The following is a 24703-nucleotide window of genomic DNA, read 5'->3' on the forward strand; positions in this document are numbered from 1 at the left end:
ATTAATTTCTACATTACATCTCTTACATAGATTATCTTTATTATTAATTTTATTCATCATCAAAGGTGTATAAAAAGATTTATGTAAAAATTTCCATGTATAAAGTCTCCAGACAATGGAAGATGTGGTTCTATAAGCAGATTCCAATATATATTGTTTATCTTGTTGAGTTGGTGGGTCCCCATTAATAGAGGTGAAATAATTCCAGTATGAATCTACATTGTAAAAGGTTTCTTGTCTGATAATTTTATGTATATATGAAAGTTTACCTTTATCAGAAACTTTATGCTGTAAATTTATTATCAAGTAATCAATCAGTTTTGGAATAGATTCTTTAACTGTTATAGACATTAGATCTATTCTATCAATGAGATGTTGTCTAAAGATCTGAACCTCTAACCAGCAAGTTTCTCTTAGATCAAATTCTTGTTTTAAGAAATCTAGATTTTTAACTTTATTATAAGATATCAGCTGATACCAGTACTTTAGATTATTATCTATAGCTAAATGAGCTCCTTCAGAAGTAGATGACATAAGCATACCCTGAGTATAAATTATAGGGAATACAATAAAATTCCATTCCCTATACTTAGGGTGCATGAATATAAAGTTACGATAACTAATAATAATATTTAATGGGTAACAGACCATATATGTTTAGGTGTAATAGGTGAAGTACAAAATTCCTTTAGCAACCACAACATGGAGTTATTTATAATCATATTTTTATGTGTTAAGGAGATTTTCATGAAGTGCATACTAATTAGCTCCCAATAATCTTTCCATTTTGCGACATATGACCGATCAATTAATAAAGTAATAACTTTTATAATAGAAGAGATAATATATAAATTAAAGTCTGGAAAAGAAATACCCCCTTGAGACCAGCTATTAGTATGTTTCTTTAATGCAATCCTAGGTCTATTAGGTGCCCATAAGAAATTTAACATTAGTGTATTCAGTTTCTTGATAGTTATTTTTGTAGGTGAAAGTATTATTGATTGTATTAAGTATAAAATCTTGGGGAATATTATCATTTTAATAATTGTAAGTCTCTCCTCCATAGTAAAAACATATTATTCCAGGTATTAAAAAAGATTTTGTATATTAAGAAAACAGGTATTATAGTTATTATATATAATAGATTTAATATCTTTAGATAGTATTATACCTAAATAAGTTATCTGACCTGAGTTGGGTACATATTTAGTAAAATCACTAATGAGAGTATTTTTTCGTGTACATATAGGTAGTATTTTAGTTTTTCTTCATTGAATATTAAACCAGAAATACTTTTAAAATTCATCATTTTATCAAATAAAGACTGCATAGAAGAATTAGATCCTGCTGATGTAATTAGAACATCATCTGCAAAAGTTGAATTTTTGATGTTGTATTTTCTTCTATTTCAAAACCCTCTATGTCAGTACTGTTTCTAATCAAATTAGCCCAAGGCTCCATTACTAAAGTGAATAATAGTGGAGAAAGTGGACATCCTTGCTTTGTACCTTTAAGAATGGGTATTTTTGTGAAACATATGTTCCTACCTTAATATAAGCCAGTTCCTTTGTATAAATGCTCAATTAAATTTACAAATGCATCAGAGAAATTTGTGCATTTCAGTAAGGTAAACAGATAGTCCCAACTTACTGAATCAAATGCTGAACCTATATCAAGACTAATAAGTGTTAAATCTTTCTTTTTCCTATTTGCAAAATCAATTAATGTTAAAGTTCTTCTTATATTATCAAAAGTATTTCTATTTACAATGAAGCCCGTCTGATCTATGTCTATAATGCCGGGATAATTGTCTTCAATCTATCAGCAAAATACTCATAAACATTTTATAATCAACATTAAGTAATGAGATGGGTCGATATGAAGAACATCTAGTTGGATCTTTATTAGGTTTTAAAATTGGTGAAATAAATGTATATTGCCAAGATGGGGGGGGTTATTAACTCAGTTTGGGTCAGAATAAAAACCTTATGTATTAATGAATATGTAGTTTTAGAAAGGATTTTATATATCTCTGGTATAATACCATCATTACCCGGTGCTTTGTTTGATTTAAGCTTATTTATTTGTGTAATAACTTCTGTATATGAAATACTCTTGTCCAATAGTTTAATCTGTTGTTTATTAAGCTTTTTATTCATGTTTGTGGTTATAAACTCCTTTATTTTATCTTTAGGTTCCATGTTAATGTTGTTATGGTTAATCTTGTGAAAGTGATTTCTAAATTCATCCAGTATTTCTGGTATACTAGAAACATTCTTCTTTTTCCTTAGAGAAAAGATTTATTTGACATGGTTTTGTTTATTCAATCTTTTGTTTTATTTTTAAGTCTATGTAAGTATTTGGGGCTTATTGAATAAGACAAAACTTGTATTTCTCTAAAGTTATTTTAACTTTATGAGTTAAAATTTCTTTGTATTTCTCATTTAGTTTGTTTATTTCTTCAATAACTTTCTTGTCCATAATATTTTCTTTATTATTATGTTTATAAGAGTCTAGTTTACTTTGAATATCTAACAATTCCTTATCCCAAGATTTCCTTTTGTTATTATACCATCTGATACTTTGTCCATATAGATATGATTTTAAGGCATCCCAAACATAGACAATGGATACTTCAGGAGTATTATTTATGTCTAGAAAATGTTGTACTTCTGAAAGTATATATTCTTTATAGTCTTTTAGCTGAGTTAAGTATGCTGGTATCCTTTTGATCTGAACATTATGAGTATTTTTATCATGAATTCAAAACAATTGAGTTATGATCAGATATAGGACATGAAATGATTTTGGAATTAATTAAATCTGTTACCATCTGGTTAGAAATAAAGACCCTATCTATTCTTGAATAAGTTTTGTATCTGTTAGAAAAAGGTGTATGGTAATGATTTTGACTCTATCTGATTATTAATATCATTCAAATGATAAGAATTAGCAAAATCATTTAAATGTTTTGCATTAGATGTAATTCTTCTTTTCTTTATAGTGGTAGTATCACTTTCATGTAGTATACAATTAAAATCACCAGCTAAAATAATATCCCTACAGAGAATGATATGATCTTATCAATATGATGTTTCACTGTATTAATACCAATTCCAGGTATCCAATATACATTAATTAAAGTGTAAGTCTTCCCATTAATTTGTATTGTAACCATACAAAACATTCCTTTGTCATCCTGATAAGACTTAATGGTTTTAGGAATGGGCATACTTTTATTCCATAAAATAGCCACTCCTCTTTTTTCTGAGTGTGCTCTGAACTAACCAATACTGTATACTTATTAGTGGCTAGTTTATCAATATCTTTTTCAAGAGATGGGTTTCTTGCAGGAAGACTAGATTGGCCTTGTGTAGATTAATGTATCTTATTAGGCTTGCCCTTTTACACGGATTATTCAATCCATTAATGTTTAAAGAAATTCCTTTTAAAGATGTCATTTGGCATTTTTAAAACTCAAGAATCTTATGATTGAAATAACAAATAACAAGATAAATAATGTTACATCTCCTCTTTAGGTGTACCTTTAAATATAGCTGTGTTTATTAAATCTCTTATGGGATTTTGTATAGGATTCAATTTTGTTTGTAGTGACAATGAGTGTACAAAATATATTGTGGATGTCAAAACTATATACATATAACAATGAACAAGTGAAAATAATGTAAGGATTAAACCTTGCATCCGCCTGGAGTTGAAAACTCCAACTTAGAGCAGTATTTACTACTCAAGTTAACCCCTACCCTAAGCAGCAGTACCTCAGCTACCACCTTATCAATTTAATACTAGTTATATTTAACTGAGGTTAACAGTTTTCAATTCAATTATCTATCAAGACAAAACTACACATTTGGTAAAACAGCATCATATAAACTAAAATAAACTTTTTTTTTTTAAAAACTGTTCATACTATTATATAGATCTATGTAATATATAACACTTGTATTCTAATAGCATTCAAATAATCTTAATGTTAGAAATCAAGAGGAGAGAAAATTATGTTCTAACATTCATTTAAATCAAAAACTTTGGCTAATATGATTCAGACATTACATGCATTAAGATGCATATATTTTCTGTCATGTGAATTCTATCAACAGCTTCCAAAAAAATCTTGAATTGTTTGTATATGAGCATTTACTTGAACTCATTATTGTCAATAGAGTAAAATATTGTATTCATAAAATTATTATAAATCATATTGCATAGTTATGCAGATTCTCAGAAACACCTGCGTTATTACCTAAAAAAAAAAGCCATCACACACAAACACAGACACACACACACACATATACACACCCACACACACACACACACACACACACACACATACATATACACATACACATATATACATACATACACACACACACACACACACACACACACACACACACATATATATATATATATATATATATATCTGATCTCACTGAGTTGTGTCTTTGTAGAGCACTATCCTACTTACTGTCCCTAGAATAAATCTGTCTGCTTTATACAAAATAATGCACAGCAAACACATATTAGTAACCAGATTTTACAATCATGCTAACCTACTGCTTTAAAATATATCACATGACATTTCTTCCACAATAGAGTTATAAGATTATTTATGCTTGTCAATCAGATGAATTAAATGAGTTATAGTAAAGTATATGTTTGGGACACAAGTTTTTAACACAGATTATTATGCTACTGTTAAGTAGATTTTCAAAACATTTAAATAAATGTTTCATTTTCTATGCCTTCTAAAATAAGATATTTACTTGCTACAAGAAACTACATCATCTAAACTCATCATAACTGACACATTTTATGAATAGAGTATTTTTCCTGAATCTGTGGTGTGTCAGTGTGATAACCTTGTCAATGTTTATACTAACTGCTTTCAGTTTCTCTGTGAAAATTCTGTAAGTGAAGCTTCTGAGGAAACTCATGGACACTGTGCATGAGACAGCCCACATCCCAGATTGTCTCCCTTAACATTTTGGCGGGAAACTTATTAAAACTTGTGGCAAACATTCATTTTGTCAATAGAGTAACATGTTGTATTCATAGAAATTATTATAAATCATATTGGATAGTTATGCAGATTCTCAGAAAAAAAGCCATCACACTCACACACACACACACACACACACACACACATATATATATATATATATATATATATATATATATATATATATATATATGATCTCACTGAGCTGTGTCTTTGTAGAGCACTATCCTACTTGTTGTCCCTAGAATAAATCTGTCTGCTTTATACAAAATAATGCACAGCAAACACATATTGGTAACCAGATTTTACAATCATGCTAACCTACTGCTTTAAAATATATCACATGACATTTCTTCCAGAATAGAGTTATAAGATTATTTATGTGTCAATCAGATGAATTAAATGAGTTATAGTAAAGTATATGTTTGGAACACAAATTTTTAACACAGATTATTATGCTGCTGTTAAGTAGATTTTCAAAAACATTTAAATAAATGTTTCATTTTTATGCCTTCTAAAATAAGACATTTACTTACTACAAGAAACTACATCATTTAAACTCATTATAACTGACATATTTTATGAACAGAGTATTTTTCCTGAATCTGTGGTGTGTCAGTGTGATAACCTTGTCAATGTTTATACTAACTGCTTTCAGTTTCTCTGTGAGAATTCTGTGATTTGAAGATTCTGAGGTAACTCAAGGACATTGTGCATAAGACAGCCCACATCCCAGATTGTCTCTCTTAACATTTTGGCGGAAACTTATTAAAAACTAGTGACAAACATTCATTTAGCAGTGTAAATGCATCTAAACATGACAGAACCTCCACAATGTATTCCACAGATCATCACAGCCTCTATGCAAGTGAAATTAAACTCAAAATTACCAACAAGCAATAAAACTCAGCATTCTTCTCCCAACTCAATTTTCATACAAATCCTATTATTCACTGTGCCCACACAGTCAAAAGCATTTCTATATATTAATAAAGAAAAGAAAAAGAGAGTAGAAAATAAAAGGGAGTGAGGCAGAAATAAAAAAATGTAAGAGAAAGCTGTAAGAAGTATATACAATGGAATGTTACATGTGAGAGTGTTCAATCTCGCCTTTGTTCTTACACATGGGTTCGGAGCCGATCCTCGGCTCCGTGCCGACTGCAAGCTCTGCATCGAGAAGAAGCTCGAGGACATCTAATACCCACAATCCCCCTCTGCCTTTACCTCAGATCTAGTTTGCCGCTGCTGCAGTACGCATCGCTGGAGACTAGCTCGGGGCTGTTCAGATAAGATATTTTATCTATTCTGTACTGTTTTCAGAAAAGTTTCTTTAAAATTAGTTACTTAGTTAGAGAGTAGGTGTGTGAGTGCAGGAATTCTCTATACTTTGAACAAGTTAACTTGTTAACTTTCAGTAGAGTTTTTCGGGCCTACCCTTCTTGACTTGTGACTAAAATTTTTGTAATCTTGCCTTTGGCACTTTATTACTTGATTAGACTGATTCGACTTAGTTGACTAAAACTTGTGTAGTCTTGTTTTAGCTTTATCAAACAGACTTTTACCGGATTTGACTTTTACTGGATTGGACTTTTTACTGGACTTGACTGTGTTCATTGTTAATATGTCTGAAAAGATGAAATCTGGTTTTAAGCGTTGTCAGTGTGGCCAAAAATGTCGGTCACAGACAACCACAGTTCCTATGTCTACTGTCTTGGCCCTCTCCACTTACAAGAGGATTGCTCTATTTGTCACTCTTTTAGTGGGAGGGTCATGACAGATAGGCAGGAAACTGATGGATAGAGGATTGCTGAAACCCTCTTTCCAGGAGGCTTTGGATGCTTCAGACCAGGCATCCAAGTCTTGAAGGGTCGAAGACGCCGGAGCCAAAGTCATCGGCTCCGAGCTCTTCGAGTGTAGTTAGATCACCGGTTCCACAGACTTGGGGCCGAGTGTTCAACTGTTGGCAGTTTCGAGCCTCGAGTCTTGGAACCGGTGACGGAGCTCCCCACCGACTCTGTTGAGGTCGGCTCCGTCTTCGATCCTTCGACTCGTTCTTCTAGAGCCCTTTCCGACACCGACGTGGACCGTGTGGTGCAGAAGCTTATGGAGCATACGGCCCTGTCCAAGCTTATTCGGTCTCCTCTCAGTTGATGTCGAGACTTGAAGGCCTGCCACTATCTCCATCTGTTCCTCCTCCGAGACCTGTTCTGTCTTGGAGCCGGAAGAAGCTGACCTGATGATTGTGGAGCCCTCGGTGCCAGAACCGTCTTTTTCTCGGTCGGCACCGTTTACCTCGACTCCATCCGATCCGGTGCGAGTCTCGGCCGAAGGTCTGTCCTTGGTTCGGGACCGAGTCGGACCGATGTTTCGTTCCGACTCTCCTCTCGAGCCTCGCACGGATCGATTCGGTTCCGTCCTCGGGTCGGTGCCTTCGGTTCCTGTTTCGGTATTCTTCCCATTTCTTGAACCGGAGATACCTCGACTCGGGACCCGGGGCCTTCGACCTCATGAGGAAGGTGTTGTCTACCCAGACAACCACATCAGCAGGTACAGCTTCTCCTCCCCGCAAAGGACCGTTATCCTCCTCTGCACCCACGGCCACGTCCAAGCGTCGGGCACCAGTGTCTCAGCCACCCCTGGAGGGTGCCCCCTCTTCCTTGGAGGCTTCTTCGGATGCTCCCCACGAAGAAGTTCCTAGGAAAAGACTGTGTAAGAGGAGACACTTGGATTCTCCACAAGAATCCTTAACATCTGACACTGACTTAGATGAGTCAGAAGGGTCCCCCAAGTCACCTTCAGAGGATGTCTCTTTTGCTGACATCTTGGAGATCCTTAAACAGAGAGGTGACTGGCAAGCCCTCCCCCCTTCTGAGGATGAGTCAGTTTTGCTGAAGGCATTTGGTGCCCGTCCTTCCTCCTCCTGGGTCACTCCGCCCTTTGATGAGTTAATGGAATTAATTGCTCGAAGGGCGTGGGAGACTCCTGACACAGTGGAACCTGTCCCTAGGAAGCCAAATAAGTACATCACGGCACCACAGGACAAAGCTTACCTTACCAAAGGAGTTCCAGTAGATGCCATGGTGGTGGCAGCGGCCACGAAAAAAGAGATGTCGGAGTCTTCCTCATCTGTCCATCCGCCTAACAAAGATTCTAGGACCATGGACAGATATGGGAAGCGCATTTTCAGTTCAGCGGCTTTCTATGCTCCCTGAACTATTTGACCCATTTTACGTTTACAGAGGGATCTAGTCAAAGAGTTGGGAGATACCCTCCAGGGTGCAACAGATGCTGCTGTCTCGAAAAAGTTACAGCAGCTCAACACCCTTCGTCTATTGTGAACTCGTCCATGAGGCTGATATCCTATGCAGCCAAGGATCGAGTAGGGCAGCGGCGATTGCTCTTCGTAGGCAATCCTGGATGCGCTTATGTTCGCTTTGCGAAGCCTTCAAGTCTTCCTTTACTAACGCCCCATTTGATGGAGCCACACTTTTGGCCCTAAAGTAAAGGAGACCCTTACCGGTGTGAACAGGAGGGAAAGACTCTGTCTGCTGTCGGAGTCCGTTTTCCACCCTTCCAGACCGTACCCCAAAGGGCAACGTGGTGGGAAAATGTGGTTCGAAAACCCCAAAGATCTTTCCAGACACACAGGGTGATGCCCCTCTAGAGGCAGAGGGGGGCAGAGGTGGAAGACGCCGCCTGGCGGCAGAGGGGGTCCGCAAAACCAAGGTGACAGGGATAACCTCCTGGCAAACCTTTTCAGCACTCCTGAGAGGAGGCCCGACTGTCCTGCTCTGGAGGCAGTCGGGGTCGCAGCTTTATACCCTCAGGCCTGGCAAAACCTTTCTTCAGACAATTGGGTAAAAGCGTTGTTACCAGAGGTTACAAAATCCCATTTCTATCCACCCCATTCCAAAGAAAACTCCCAGATGTACCACCCCATCTCGAGAACCAGCAGCTACAGAAATTTCAAAGCTGCTAAGAAAAGAGTCATCCAACCAGTCCCAGCGGACCAAATAGGATTCGAACTTACTCAAGGTTCTTTTAGTTCCAAAGAAAACAGGGGACTGGAGGCCAATTCTGGACCCAAGTCATCTCAACACCTTTGTCAAGAAGGAAAAGTTCGAATGGTCACGCTTCAATCGATCCTTCCATTCTTACGGAAGGACGACTGGATGTGCTCAATAGATCTGAAGGACGATACTACCACATCAAGATGGCCAGGGCGTCCAGAGATCACTTCTTCCGGCTGGGAGCCAGTCACTATCAGTTTGAGCCCTGCCCTTTGGCCTGACCACAGCCCCCAGGGTCTTCACCAAATGCATGGCAGTGGTAGCGTCTCATCTGAGGCCTAGGATTCCAGGTGTTTCCGTATCTGGACGACTGGCTCCTGTCTGCCACCACCAGGCCAACTGATACAAGCCAGGGATTACTCCCTACAACTTTGTACACACCTTGGCATTTCAGTAAATTTCAAAAATCTTTGCTACAGCCATCACAGCATATCTTATTTATAGGAGCGAATTGATGCGTAATGCCAGTTAATTCTAAAACTTCCGACAGAAAGAATATTAGCACTTCAGTTCAACATTTCCCTTCTGCTGTCGTCCAGAAAATCCCCAGCAAAATTGTTCTGAAAGTTTTGGGTCTCATGGCAGCTTCTCTCATAGCAATACCACTGGGAAGACTGCACATGAGAGTGCTACAATGGCTTCTATTTGCACAATGGTCATTCCAACATCTTCCACTGACTCACGAAATTCTGATAACGAAAACATGCAAATCACACCTAATGTGGTGGTTACAGACTTGCAACCTATCCGCGGAAGACCATTTGTGCTACCCACACCGTCAGCGGCGATAACCACGGACGCTTCCCTGATAGGGTGGGGGCATCTTTCAGGGACAGACAGTCCAAGGCGAATGGACCAATCTAGAGTACAATCTGCACATCAATGTTCTGGAGTTGAGGGCAGTGTTTTGGCGTTGCAACACTTTGCTCCCCTTCTTCCTCCAGGGACCATTGCAGTTCAGACAGACAACATGTCCGTAGTCTGGTACATAAACAAGCAAGGGGAACCAGGTCCTACCAACTATGCAGAGAGGCCATGAGAATTTGGGAATGGGCAGAGTGCACGGTCGCTTTCTGATCGCAACGCACATCCCGGGTCATCCAACGTCATAGCCGACAGGCTGAGCAGGGCAATATTATTGCCTCACGAGTGGTCCCTCAAACAGTCAGTTGCGGAACAGATTTTTCGAAATGGGGCCAGCCTACCTGCGATCTGTTTGCGTCTCCAATGAACGCCAAATGCAGGAGCTACTTTGCCCTATTACCTCCAGGGGAAGTCCCAAGGGGACGCTGGTGCACGATTGGCCCCGGGTCTCCTATATGCCTTTCCTCCATTTCCCTGATTGCAAAGTTTCTGCAGAAAGCAAACAACCTTCAGAGGACTATAATTCTCATTGCTCCGTTCTGGCCTCGTCAAATTTGGTTCCCCTTTCTCTTGCAGCACCGCATTCGGGACCTTGGATGCTGGACCCAGAGCCAGATCTACTGACTCACTCGTCAGGAGTTCCTCACCCATCCCTGAATCTCTCCATCTGGCAGCTTGGCTGCTCCTTTTAGCCAGGTCAATTCCCCTTACTTGGCGGTTCAGGATATTTTGGTAGCTTCTCATAAAGTTTCTACAAAGACTTATACTAGTAAATGGAAGCTTTGTCTTTTGGGCGGAGTCACATCAGTTGGACCCTGTTACAGCTCCGTTGAATAAGGTCTTAGAATTTCTAACAATTATTTCAGGAAGGAGCTTCTCCCTACTTGAGTACAGTTGGCTGCCATTTCTAGCTATCATATAGAAGAAAGTGGTGCACCTATTATGGCTCACAGACTCTGTAAAGCCTTTTAAAAGGTTCTTTTCATATCAGACCACCAGTCAGAAGCCCGACATCACCGTGGAATTTAAATTTACTGCTCTCTAAATTGATGCTACCACCCTTTGAACCAGCTTCAAGTTGCACTTTGAAATTTTTGTCATGGAAAACATTATTCCTAGTGGCTATTACATCGCTAGACGGGTGTCTGAGCTGCAGGCTCTTTCGGTTAAACATCCCTATTTAATTTTTCATTCGACAGAGTATCCCTACGCACTAATCCATCCTTTCTTCCCAAAGTTTGTTCTACTAGTAATATTAACCAGTCCATTGAATTACCCACCTTCTTTAAAGACCACTCTAATAAATTAGAGTATATGTTGCACAAACTGGTCCATAGACAACTCAGATTTTATTTGGATAGAACGAAGATCACAGGAAATCTGATCAGCTATTTATAGCTTTTGCTGACAGCAGAAAGGGTCTTGCAGTTACGAAACGAACACTTTCCAAGTGGCTAACTGATTGTATCATTTATGTTTATGAAAATTCTGATCAAACATTATCAGCAAAACCCAGAGGACATTCTACCAGATCAATTTCTACATCTTTGGCTCATGCAGCTCGTCTACCTTTAGACATCATTTGTGCGGCTGCTACTTGGGCTAAACCACATACATTTATTTCTCATTACAAAGTGGACAGGGTTTCTAGGGATAGGGCAACCTTTGGTTCCACTGTGCTCAAGAACGTTCTCCTTGAGTTCCTCAGGATCATGGAGCTAGGGACGCTACCCATGTGTAAGAACAAAGTAGATTGAACACTCTCACATAAAGAAGTTATGTCCTTACCATAACGCTCCATGTGGAGTGTTCATCTCCTGTTATTACACTCCCACCCTTCCCACCCTTAGGAAGAACGTTCGATTTGGTGCCTGGTCTGGAATATTCTCCTTCTGCTGTTGCAGTGTTGGTATTACTATCATAACTTTGGTATGTTGTATATAGGTAATTATGTATATAGTTTGGCATGTATGCGTGATTGTGCCTGGTTTGCTTGCAAACTAGATCTGAAGTAAAGGCAGAGGGGGATTGTGGGTATTAGATGTCCTCGAGCTTCTTCTCGATGCAGAGCTTGCAGTCGGCCGGCATGGAGCCGAGGATCGGCTCCGAACCCATGTGTAATAACCAAGGCGAGATGAACACTCCACATGGAACGTTTTGGTAAGGACATAACTTCTTTTTACTGTTTATATTAATAGAGTTAAAAATAAAACATATTATTTACTCTTATTTAGTTCTGATTATTATTATTAGTTAAAGCATGACAGATTATTTACAAACAAGCATAAGCAGTATAATCAAGAAAGTATAATTAGAAATAGCATTTGAAGAACTTATAAACTTTTACAAGAAATAAATATGTTATTATTCTATTAATGATATTTTCATTACTGTTCTCTCCTGCCCTCCCCACCCTTTACCCACTACATAATCTAAATAGAATGTCATTGTTTAAACAAAGAAAATAATAAAGAAGAAGGAAAAAAAGATAAAGATAAAAAAATGTATCAAATTACTAACCTTACTTTTTTCAGAAAAAAAAACAAATCGAGTCACAGCCTGCCATTAAATCCTCAGGCATTTTGACTGGTTATGAAACAAAACATTTCTTTGCACATAGAGAATAACTTTGATTAAATCTTTTCCAAAATATTTGTGGCTTTCTGGAAATGCAGGAACTATATTCAAAAAGATTAATAGTGAACTAAAATGATGAGAGAGAAAAAAAACATATAACAAATCATTTGTTTTTTAGTCTCTTCTTCTTCTCTGAAGTCTTCCAGGAAGCTTCAGTTGCCAATCTCTTTAATGAAGAACTAGCCCATTCCATTTCTTCTATTTTATCCAAAATCCTTTTTTCTTTGACAAACAGTAAAGCAGAGTCTAAATCATCGAAGACCTTAGGACCCATCAGGAAGGAAGATTTTAAGCTTGGCAGGAAACAGAAGGTATGTTTTAAACTGTGCTTTTTTAAGCTCCCTTATTAGTGGCAGAAAAACTTTTCTTTTAGCAATTACCATGGAAGAATAGTCATTGCAAAACGCACAGTTGTCTCATTAAACTTAACAGGAGCTTTAGCCCAAGCAGATTTAAGAACCATCTCTTTATCAAAAGATGATAGAAATCTAACTATAACTGATCTAGGATAGTTTTTGTTAGAGTTAGTATTAGCTATAGATCTATATGCTCTTCGATACCAAAAGAGAATGCTTCTGGTAAATCTAAAGTTTTAGGGAGCCATGTTGTTAAAAAAGAAGTAATATTGTTACCTTCAATATTTTCTGGCAGTCCAAAAATCCTAATGTTATTGCCTAGATCTATTTTCCAGGTCATCCAGCTTTGTAAATGTGTATTTTGTTTCAGCAGAAACTCAATGTTGATTTCCTCTTCTTGTATTTTATTTTCCATGTCATTCACAGCTTCTTCTATGCCTGTCATCTGGATCTTCTGTTGTTGCAGGTCCATATGTAACAAGTCTATTTGTTTTGTAGTTTTTTCTATGAAAGTGTCTATTTTAGTATCCATTTTATCCATCTTAGCAGTAAGTTGCTGGACTATAATTATCAGAGACTGAAGTTCTTTCTTGATGCTGGAGTCTTGAGAATTTGTCTTACTGGAACTCATTTCAGACTGATAAACTGACAGGAAAATTTCCAAAGTAATTTCTGACAGGAATATTATTAAGATTTCCTTGCTTTTTTATTATAGTTCAAGAACTATATAAAACAAACATATTTAGAAAGAAAATTACTTCAAGAATTAATTTTTTAAGTAATTAATTCCTGTCAATGTAATGAAATTGGTGGAGCTGAAGAAATCTGCTGCTATCCTGTGTTCATCCTTGGCCACGCCCTCAATTTTTGCATCACTTTTGACATTCTTTTAGTCACTGCAGACAAACAATAACCATGATTTAGTACTGAAATGGGTCTGTCTGAAGCCGGATCTGATGGGTCTTTACCCACAGCTACTACCCTTTCTTCCAGGATGTTGGTACTTCCCCTCCTCTTAACATAGTGTTAAACAAAACCTTCCAAATCAGTTTTTTTTCCCTCCTAGCTTCCAAACTTCTACAGGAACACCATCTAATCCTGGGGACTTTCCTGCAGATTGGTTATACATTATCATTTGTATCTCATTTCCTTCTATCCTGTTAGTAATTGAGCCTCCTCTCCCTGTAGCCTTGGCATATTTAATTCTTCCATAAACATTTCCATTTGTACCTTTTCTTGATTTCCATATTTCTCTGCATTATACTGACTTTCATAGAATTTCTCAAATATTTCTAATCCTTCTACAGGATCATTAGTTATCTTCCTTGTAATAGGCTCCCTAAGCTTGGTGACAGCCCTTTCTACTTTCTGTTGTCTGAGTCATTGCATTAAAAGTTTTTACGCTCTAGAATTATCAAAAAACAGTTGCTTAACAGCAGTCTTTCTAAACTCATGCATACTATCAAGGTAGTCCCTTGTTTTGTTTAGCATTATGCAGTTGGCTCCTCTTCTTCTTCTGTGAGATTCCCTCTATTTTGCAGTACTTTAATACTTGTCAGTCCCTCTAAACGATTCTTGTTGCTTCTTAACCACATCTCTCTTTTTATTTCCATCCTAGTTTTAAATTCCATTTTAATTTTACCCCACTCCCTAGCTATACTTTCAGAAAAAGTTTCTATTTTCTCTGATAGCTCCTGAATAACTTATTTCCACTACTCATTTCTTAAATTCCTCTTTTCAACAGGTAGGTGGGAAAGTGCCAGTGTCTCATTTTTATTTCACTACCCTGTGTTTTTATTTTAGTTATTATCGGTGCATGATCTGAAATAGTTATTGGGTGTGTATCAAGACCTTCAATTAAATGCACATGTTCCTCTGAAATGTAAATTCTGTCTAGCCTAGCTCAATTTCTGTATCTTGGGAAATATGTAAATGCACTCTGAATTCCCAGTACCGAATTCACATCTTCCATACCAAACATTTTCAGAAATCTCTTTAAAAATCTACCCTCCATAGTCATTTCCCTTTCTGGGCTCCCCAAAAACATATTCACTGTTGCAAATCAAATACCAGTCCCTACCTACAAGTCATTTTCCTTGTTGAAAGCTGATTATTTCTCCCAGAATTTCTTTAGTTCTATTATAACAGTTTTTGGTGGAATATGAACACATGCCAGTGTAATCCTCCTCCTTTTCCAGTAGCCTTAGTACTACAAATCTGCCACTATAGTCTTTTGTTCTTCTTATACTCCTGTTGGAGCTCCTCTTGCAAATAATACATGTACTTCAGTCTTCCCTTGCCCCAGGTATTCTGCTGAATAACCATCCTAAAAACCTTTATCAAATTCACATATTCAGTTCTTTCCATGTGCGTCTCCTGTAGCATAGCTATTTGCCCTCTACATTTTTTAATATAGTTCACTACTCTCTTTTTTTTGGATCTGTGAGATCATGAACATTTAAAGACATTATAGAAAGAATCATATTCTTGAGGGATTATTATTCCCACCTTTTAGGTATATCAGCTTTTTAAGTGTCTTGTTCCAACTTTTGTGTTACATGCATGCACTGTTTGGCAGGTTAATATTCTATACAACTGTTTCTTGTCATCTCCATTTGAGCCTATGTCACATCTTGCAAAACGTTTTTGTTTTCTTGAAAACCCTCAAAAACGCACGCACACAATAACCCTCTAAAACCTACTAACTTAACAGTAACACACAAAACTATGTACATCTTCAAACATTGAAAGTTTACCCCCTTAATAGGAACATAAGTTCCAAACCGAAACACACACACACGAGCTAAATGGAAAGAAAGCTTACCCATGACAAAACGCATGGCACAGCCTGTGATTCTATTAAGTGCTGTCTGGTTTTGCCTCATCTTTATAGCTCTTCCAGCTGGGAAACACTCGAATGCTTTCAGAAAACATTTTCTTCAAGTCATTTCTCTTTATCAGATTGTCTTGCTAGTGACATGAGTACCAAATACAGGACTATTTACTAGAAAAAAGATCTTATAATATTAAATATTCTCCATCTACCTGCTTTCTGTCAAAACTTGCCACTATATAAAACTAACACAGTCATTCCCTTATGCAAGAATAAGAAAAAGCATACTAATTTTGTTTTGTCATGCCCTTTTAACCAGATTCCCCATTTTTTTTTCACTGCAGTGCCTATATTTCATGAAATTAAACAAGGAGAAAGAAAGAAACAAAAACAATAAACAGAAGCATCTATTTACATTTGCATCCCCATTACACTTAACAATAACTGGAAAGAAACTTTACCATATAACATGCAGGGAAAACCATGCACCACTTAAGTAAGAATTAACTCTCTCCCTCCTCATCCCTTCTCCTGAGTATTCTTCTGAACATTAATGACATGAATTACAGTGTATGCTTTAGAGTCCCCTGCATGTTTAAAAAAGTCCAACCAAGTCCAATATTTCCAGATTTTCTTGTTCTGTTCTGTTTCACAAATATAATTATTGCTTTGTAATCCCATATTTGTCAATTTCCCGGTTACTGATTTTAGTCTCCAAACGTTAATGACAATGTACGGTATATGCTTTAGAGTAACCTAAAAGTTTAACAAAGTCCAAGAAAGTCCAATATTTCCAGATTTTCTTTCTATTCCTGTTCATCTCCATCTCCCAAACCCTGTCTCTGCTTTATCTCTAGTGCATTCTCCATTCTTCTAATCAACTTCGGTGCTTTTTTCTCTCTCTTAATCATTTTCCATTGAAACATTGGGAAAGGTTTCACTGGCAGTCTCTCTGTGGTCTAGTACCAGACGAAGAAGCAGAATCTCCTGTTTCACAGCTCACTTTTTGTTGGACAAACTTGTGTATTTCTTCTTTAGCATGTGCTTCATCCAAAATGTTTTTGTTCCTCCAGGGAAAAATATTTTGAAGAAAGCTGGGTACAGCAGTTTCAATCTCACACATGCTTCTCGGCATGCCCTAATATAATGGAATACATTTATTCCTCTTCTGCCTGGTGTGCAATGAGTAATCATTCTCCACAAACACTCTGCTGTCTCACACTTTCAGTACTTTGTCCTTCTGCCACAGTTTTGTCAAAATCAACTCCTTCTGCTGATAAGATTGCATTTTTACTATTAAAGGTCTATGTTGTTTTCTCGTAGCCAGGTTTGAAGCATACACATTATGTGCCCTTTCAATTAAAAATTCTTGTTGTGGAATACCAGTCTAGTTGCTTATTTGTACTTTCATAAAATTAATAGTCTCCTCCTTCCAGCTTCTCTGGTACAGCAGAAAATCTAAGGTTTTCCCTATGTGCTCTGTCCTTTAATTCTATTATTTTTGAAACTTCTCTTCTTGTGCAGTCTCATATTCAGCCAGCTTTTTCTTAATTTCGACCTCTGAGTTTTGCAGTTCTGTCACCTTACCTGAATATCAGTTCAAAGCTTGTTCCATTTTTCCAGCTTTTGTTTGTGTTGATATACTCCATCAGTGTTTGATTTTAACCAGATGTGTGTGCAGCTGCTTTATACTTTCCTCTAGGTTACTGAAAGTCATGTCTGCAGTTTGCACTGCTTCTTTCTGAACTGCAGTACTTTTCCCACTCTGTTTTTTTCCTAAACTTTTGTAGCTGATTTTCCTCCAGGTCCTTTATATTTCTTTTATTCCTGGCATCTAGGCAGTGAACTTACTAGTTAGTTACTGAAATGTACCCAGAAATCTAGGTCCACTGACTTTCTGACAAGTTTCTGTTTTCAGACTGGGAGAGCCATAATTAAGTGGATACTGAATGTGCAGCCATCTTGGAAGTCATAAATATGGGTCAGCACATTAAACTTTTTAAAGAGACTATTTGTAGGCAGTTTCTAATTACTCTGACAGTTCATAGACCAATTTCAGTGCACTTAACTTGAGTACATGGAAGAACAGAAATGCATAACAGAAAAGAATGATGACTAAGAAGAGAACAACAACTTAAGCAGTAAATAAATGAGTACTCTACCATGATAGTATTACAGGTTCCTATTTACGTGGACCCAAGCATACAATCCATGCAGTTAAGGCTACTGCAGCTGTTATCAAATGAATAAGCATCTAAAGTTTCTGATGGGTGCAAGCCTCTTAGCACCCCCCAAAACTGCCACAACTCTAAATATACTAACTTTGACATCACACAACAGTTATAAGGTAAAACCTTGCGTATTCCCATTACCATGATGTTAATGCATAATGATCCTCGCTCAATAAAATTAAAAAAAAACACAAAATCAATTATTCCACCAGGGGTTAAGCCTCCGTGTCCCCACACCCTACATCTCTAAATATACTAACTCCAAAGTCATACAACAATGAAGATAAGGTAAAATTCCCTTGTCCACATTACCTCGATCTCAAATCACCTACACCTGATGGAAACGGAAATCAACATTATGTCCTATATCAAAAACACTTCAACATACTAAATATCTACATAAACAGATATGTACCATACGTAAATACACATTTGTATGTATGCATATGCACACAGACACCTCGCTCTTTCTGTGTGTGTGTGTGTGTGTGTGTGTGTGTGTGTGTGTGTGTGTGTGTGTATATATATATATATATATATATATATATATGTGTGTGTGTGTGTGTGTGTGTGCGCAAGTATATATATTTATATAGACAGAGAGAGAGCAAGAGGTACGTAGAGAGACATACATACACAAAATTAATTACATATGTATGCACAGACTACTAAATATGAATCTGTAGATAAACCAATATACCACCAGTTTGTCTATATTTGTTATAACCTCTATATGACTTATAATGGACCAGAATGATTTCATATGTGGTAATGGAGTATATTAAAATATGTATGAAAGCAAAATTAATAAGTTATACATATTAAGCTACATATATAATAAGACTATTAACTTCAGCCCACTTACCATTCTATGAAGATTCACCCGGAAATTGATGTTGTCATCATGCAGAAATGCATTTGCATATTGATCCTTGGAGCAGAAAATAAAAATGCTAGGTTATATTCAAAAAGTAAGAGAGCCACGTGCTACTCCAAAACTACATTAAATAACAAAATGCAGTTTTCACAGAGATGTAAAACAGCAGGTGAACATCACAGTATGCTTTGAAATTTACAGGGTAGTCTTGCCATAATGACTGACCATCTAGAAGCCATGCAAATATTAAGAAACAAAATTCAGTGTGGCCCGTAGGTATTACTGCCTAAAGGAATGCATAGTTTTAAGAAGGATAACCATACATATTTGGTGGACCACTCAAAGATAGAACATGCTACTAAAGATCTGAGCTACCCACTCCTAAATTCGGCCAAAACAAAAAGAAATAAAGGCACAAGATTATCTTGGTTTCAGAATACCTGCAACTTTACAACTTAGCTAACTGTAAGAAAGAGACGGCAAGCCAAATTATAACTGAGCGAGTGGAAACTATTGCATGGAATGGATATGTAAATCAGTATGATAGGCAGGGCAAAATTCATCAATAATTAACTTTCTCTTCAACTAACTGACACTGGATAAGCAATGCCTATAAGGCATGAAAACAATGGAACAAGAGCTTTCAGAAATGAGGAATTCTTCAACTACATGCACTTAAGTAGCATCTATACACTTTCTAAACTCTAAATCTTCAAGGCCACTTGTCATAGCTTGTGTTCTTCCCAACACCAACAATTTAGCTGAAATTCCATGAAGTCTTTAAAGGAAAAAAAAGCTGAGTGACAGAGCCTTGCATATTAAGTCACATACTTTTCCTCATAAGTTTCAGATCCCTTGTCTTCAGAATGGGTCTGATCTGTCACCTTAAATAAGACAATATGTCCAACTCTTTTTTACTTCAGATCCTTATTCCTAGAATACTTAGACATAACCAAGAACAAATTATTTCATAAAGGATACTTCAGCTTCTTTAAGTAATAGGTTTTCTAGAATTAATTATTACTAAATAAAAAAAATTCTCTAAGCTATCACATACTATATAAGTATTGAATTTGTACTTTTAAAACAAAGCAACAATCACAAAACTTTCTACAACCACATATGCTTGCACAGTAGATAGGAATAATTAAAACAAAACGAAGCCAGCACTTAGCTATCAGTTTACTGAATAAACCAAAGAACAAGACCAAATCAGTTTTGTTTTCACAGCATGCCTAATCAGTGTAACAAATTAAAATGTTTGTGACCTCCTTTTTTTCTAAATACCAGATGTGATATGTAATATGACTTAAGTTAGCTGACTGAACTTCCAATTTAAAAAATACAGCACTTATAAAGCCAGTATATATTAAATCTCAATACATCATGTAAGCCAAACTTAATATTGCTCCACAGTTTCTTTTTTCTTTATCTAGTGTGTCCCCAGCTTCAGATGTAAATAGATCAAGCCCTATAAACATAAATCTTTTCCCACTGTGTACTTCAGTATTCTTAAACAACGCATTTTCTTCCCACTTGTACCGTACAGCACTAAGATGGTAAAAATTATTTTGTTTAAACATTTGGCTCACAAAAAAAGTACTGCATTTCAATGACCTAAGTAAATAAAATAGTATTAGTGGAATTACATTCAAACATTTGGAAACATTATCCACTGTAAAACTGCTTATACGACCCATTTTAAATTATTAAACTTTCTTGGTCTAATCAAACTTTATCTCTTCTACCAAGAATAAATGTGCTTTTAAATTCCTGTCTCTTCTGTAGCTGAAATTACATTTCTAATCTAGTAGAAAACAAAAACATCATTCAATAACATTGATCAATGTTTGCCAGTAATAAGTCTGATTCTGAAGGAACTGATTCCAAAAGTCACTGTAAACCTGATTTTATTATTTACCAATCCCGCATGCTTATACTGTATTAAATAAAACCTTAACAATTCTGAAAGGTCATCACATGTTTTTGGAGTTTATTCAATGGATATCATCTTGACTGGCAACTCAAAATGTCCAACAATGTTTCTATAAAATCAATAACTCGAAAGAGGATCAGAGAAGAGTTCTATTTTACAATAACCCAGAGCAGTACCCAGTGAATGAACTGTGTTTATTTCCTTTACTTATGAGGGATAACCCAGATGATCCTACTGAAAGGCCCCTTTTCAGCAGCAGCCATTGGAGAACAGCTTCATTAAACAAGTAGCAAAGTAATACAATGAACAGAGACAATCAGTATGACAATACAGAAATATATAGGTGTGATAAGAAGTTAAAAGCATTACAGTATATGGCAGCAACACACATCAATTTATACAGGAAACACATTTTACAACAATACTATGGTAGCATAAGTTCCGCTGTGTCGACCCCTAACCGGGAAAAGCTGTAAGATACAACTATGGTAGCATATATGACATGATTACACAGCAGTATTACAGCTGGTTTTGTTGCCACAGATTATAAACACAGATTGGAAGTTTAGTTTCTGATAGAAAAACAGAAGAGTTGTAGTGCTGATTATAAGACAGTCAGTAATAAGAGAAAAGGGTGAAGAAGTTAGCATACCCTGAATGATTTTGAACAAGGTTAATCAGAATTTGATTGTTAAGGATAGTATTTAGGTATACAGGAGATGAAAGTGCAAAGTAAAACAGTGGTCAACATTTCTTAATAGTGTTATTAAATTCTTACACTGTAGACAATAACACAGATACACACACATCAGAAAAGAAAACTAGTAAATATTTTCCATTTTCATGCATTATATGTTTCTTGCTAACAATGATTCACTCCAACATTACACAAATTACTTAATCCTTGCCCTACCTACTCCTCATTCCTTCTCCTGATTATTCTGCATGTATAATTTTTACAAATTCCATTTCTATGTAGTTTACTTATTGCTTTTTCTAAAGATCCCATCTCCAGTTCTTTTACTTCCTTTACAATATTCAGAACTTCCTTTACAGTCAGCTTACATTTCATTTTATTTTCCATTTTTGTAACTTTTTGGCAGCCAATAGCATTAAACTTAGAAAGTCCTTACTATGTCTGGGCACTTTGGACCCTATACCTCAGCTCAAAAAAAATATTTCTTTAGTTACAACAATTTGCTCCTCCAACACTTCTGACAAAGTAATTTGCAGAGAACTTTTTTTAAATCTGAAAATTCATTACAATCTCAGACAACATGTTTTCATTTACCCCTGTAAGTCCCATCACGCCTCCAGCAATTGCTACATACTTGACTGGGGTATAAAAACAAATATGCAAACACTTCCAAGAAAACAAATCCTAACCCTTCTGGACTTTTTGGATACTTGGGAGCCATACACAAGTCCTCCCCATTGTGAACTGTCTTTCCAGTCTCTCTTCACAATGTTGTCTAATCTCTTCTGATTAATTCTTACAGTTTTGCTGTATTTATATGTCTTATTAATTTAAAGTGCAGCTTCTGTTCATTTTCTACTACGTGATGTTTTTTTTGCAGCCAGTAGCATTAAACTTAACAAGCTATTACTAAGTTCGGGCAAGTCGGATCCTATATCTCAGTCCAAAAGAACCATTTCCTTAGTTGCAACTATTTGCTCCTCCTGACGTATACTTTGTAGAAATATTTTTTAAATTTCCTTCTTGTTAAATTCACAAAAACATGGTCCAAATTAAAACCCCCTTTCCCATCACACCTCCATCATTTGTTAACTACTTGGGGAAATATTCCCTCTTCACTTGGTGTATAATAATATCTATGCAAACATTTTGAAGAAAAATATCCTAAACTTTCTGGACTTTGTTGCATACTTGGCAGACATACAGATGTCCTTCAATTGTTCTTCTATATAATGTCTTTCCATTCTTTCTTCCAAATCTTTTCTAAACTCTTCTCAATGATTCTTATAAACACCATGCAATATTTTATATGTCATACTAATTACCCTACACGCAATTAAAAATTCTATCAGAGCTGGACTTTCATTTGGCACTCCCTTATTCTCTTCTCTTTACCTACACTTTGTTATCAATACCTGGTAGGGAAGGGAGTCTCTAACCTGCAGTCTAAACTTCTGCTTGGCTCCATCCCACACTATTACCCTTTCCTATCTAGATATTTGCTCCCCAATACATTGGTTCTTTACTAATTTTCTTCGGTAAATTCCAGCCCCTTCTTGCTTATTTTTTATACCCCTACTGGCAGTCATTTACACTAATAAAATCTCCATTCTCATGTTGGCTTAATTTTTAGAATAATTTTAACTACTTTATAAATATAATGTTCTACATGATCGATATGTCTTCTAAATGGCTTACATCCAAAATAATACTCTTTCCTTATTTCTTGAACTCCCTGCTTCATCATCCCTTTCTACCTTGACTTATAACCTTTTGCTTGTGCTATATAAATATGAGCCTTAATTATGTAGCTCTAAAGTATCCCTTCAAATCAGGTAATCCTAACCACCTTGTTATATAGGAAGACTCAACTTATCCCACTTAACTTTTGTCATCTTCATCTCCCATATATTACTTTTCAAATCTTTTTAATTATGATCCACAAGCTCTCCTCTGGTTGATAAAAATATACCTGACCTACACATATAAAACTAAAGGGACTAGAAGTATGGTTACTGCTTGCATCTTACTACCCACATCTATAATAAAAACACTTTCCAGTTCCTCAGTTTTTGTCTCATCATTTGTATAGTCTCTTCCCACATATCTTTAATCCATACACCTAAATACGTCATCTATTAATGCCCCATAAATGTGGATATTGCTGAACCAATTCATATGGAGTATTAATAGTTCACTGCTATAGCCTTTGTTTTATCTTTATTTATTTCATATCCTGAAAAGATATGAAACTTCATCAGACTATTTCACACCATCAAAATGTAATTTCCTAAATTATCAAGTATTAAATAATATCTGTGAATAAACTAACATTTCTCATCTACTATACCAGCTATATCCATTTGAGAGGCTCTTATGTCTTCTCCAGTGGTTCTAAATATACAGCAAATAAAAGGAAAAAGACACCTTCGGCTTGTTCCTTGGCTCAAATACAGTTTGTGGGAGAGTAACACACCCACCTTAAGTCTTGCCTCCTACCAGACATATACCTTCCTAATTAACCTTACTATTCTCTCAAGCAGCACACATGCTACCATTGCCCTACTCATAAAATCCCAGATGACTACTGAATGCCTATTCTGCATCAAGACCAACCAACAACAGTGGCATTTGTTTGCACTCTGCTTCCCTTTGGAACATCATCATCATTCTATTAATTGTTGTGAGATGTTTGACTCCTCTCCAAAAAACACTTTGATCCATACCTATCAATTCTGTCAACACCTCTGCAATTCTCTTAGCTTGTATGCACATCACCCGTTTGATCTACTTCACAAGCTCGAAGTTTCAAAACTGCAAAATGTAAATGGTCAAGACAATAAGATCAAAGTTCTGAAACTTCGAAACTGTAATCAAAAAAATTACATTTTTAAAGTTGGGCAGGCCCCCCCTGCACCCCCCAAGTGGGGGGGGGGGCTGCACCCACCACACCCCCTGCTAAATAAGTATACCAACTCCAAGACTGCACTACAGTGAGGAAAATGGAAGAAAACGGTACATTTCCTGTTCCACACTGTACAGTGATCTCCATTCAAAACGTCTGAAGTTTCAAAACTTTGATCTTATGGTCTCAACCATTTGCAGTTCGAAGTTTGAAAATATCTGACTCCTCTCCAAAAAACATTTTGATCCATATCTAACAATTCTGTCAACACCTC

At 36.4% G+C, this 24703-nt stretch overlaps 1 protein-coding gene across 1 annotated transcript in view; it reads right to left on the reverse strand.

Moving 5' to 3' along the window:
* ARMH3 (armadillo like helical domain containing 3) overlaps positions 1 to 24703 on the reverse strand; it is a 2648735-nt gene that overhangs the window by 813394 nt on the left and 1810638 nt on the right. Inside the window, exon 15 of the mRNA XM_044055591.1 lies at positions 18880 to 18945. Coding sequence (XP_043911526.1) covers positions 18880 to 18945 — 66 coding nt within the window. The remainder of the gene's footprint in view (positions 1 to 18879; positions 18946 to 24703) is intronic.

Source organism: Protopterus annectens, chromosome 14.part0 (assembly GCF_019279795.1).
Source record: "Protopterus annectens isolate FY-2018-M chromosome 14.part0, PAN1.0, whole genome shotgun sequence".
NCBI lineage: Eukaryota > Metazoa > Chordata > Ceratodontiformes > Protopteridae > Protopterus > Protopterus annectens.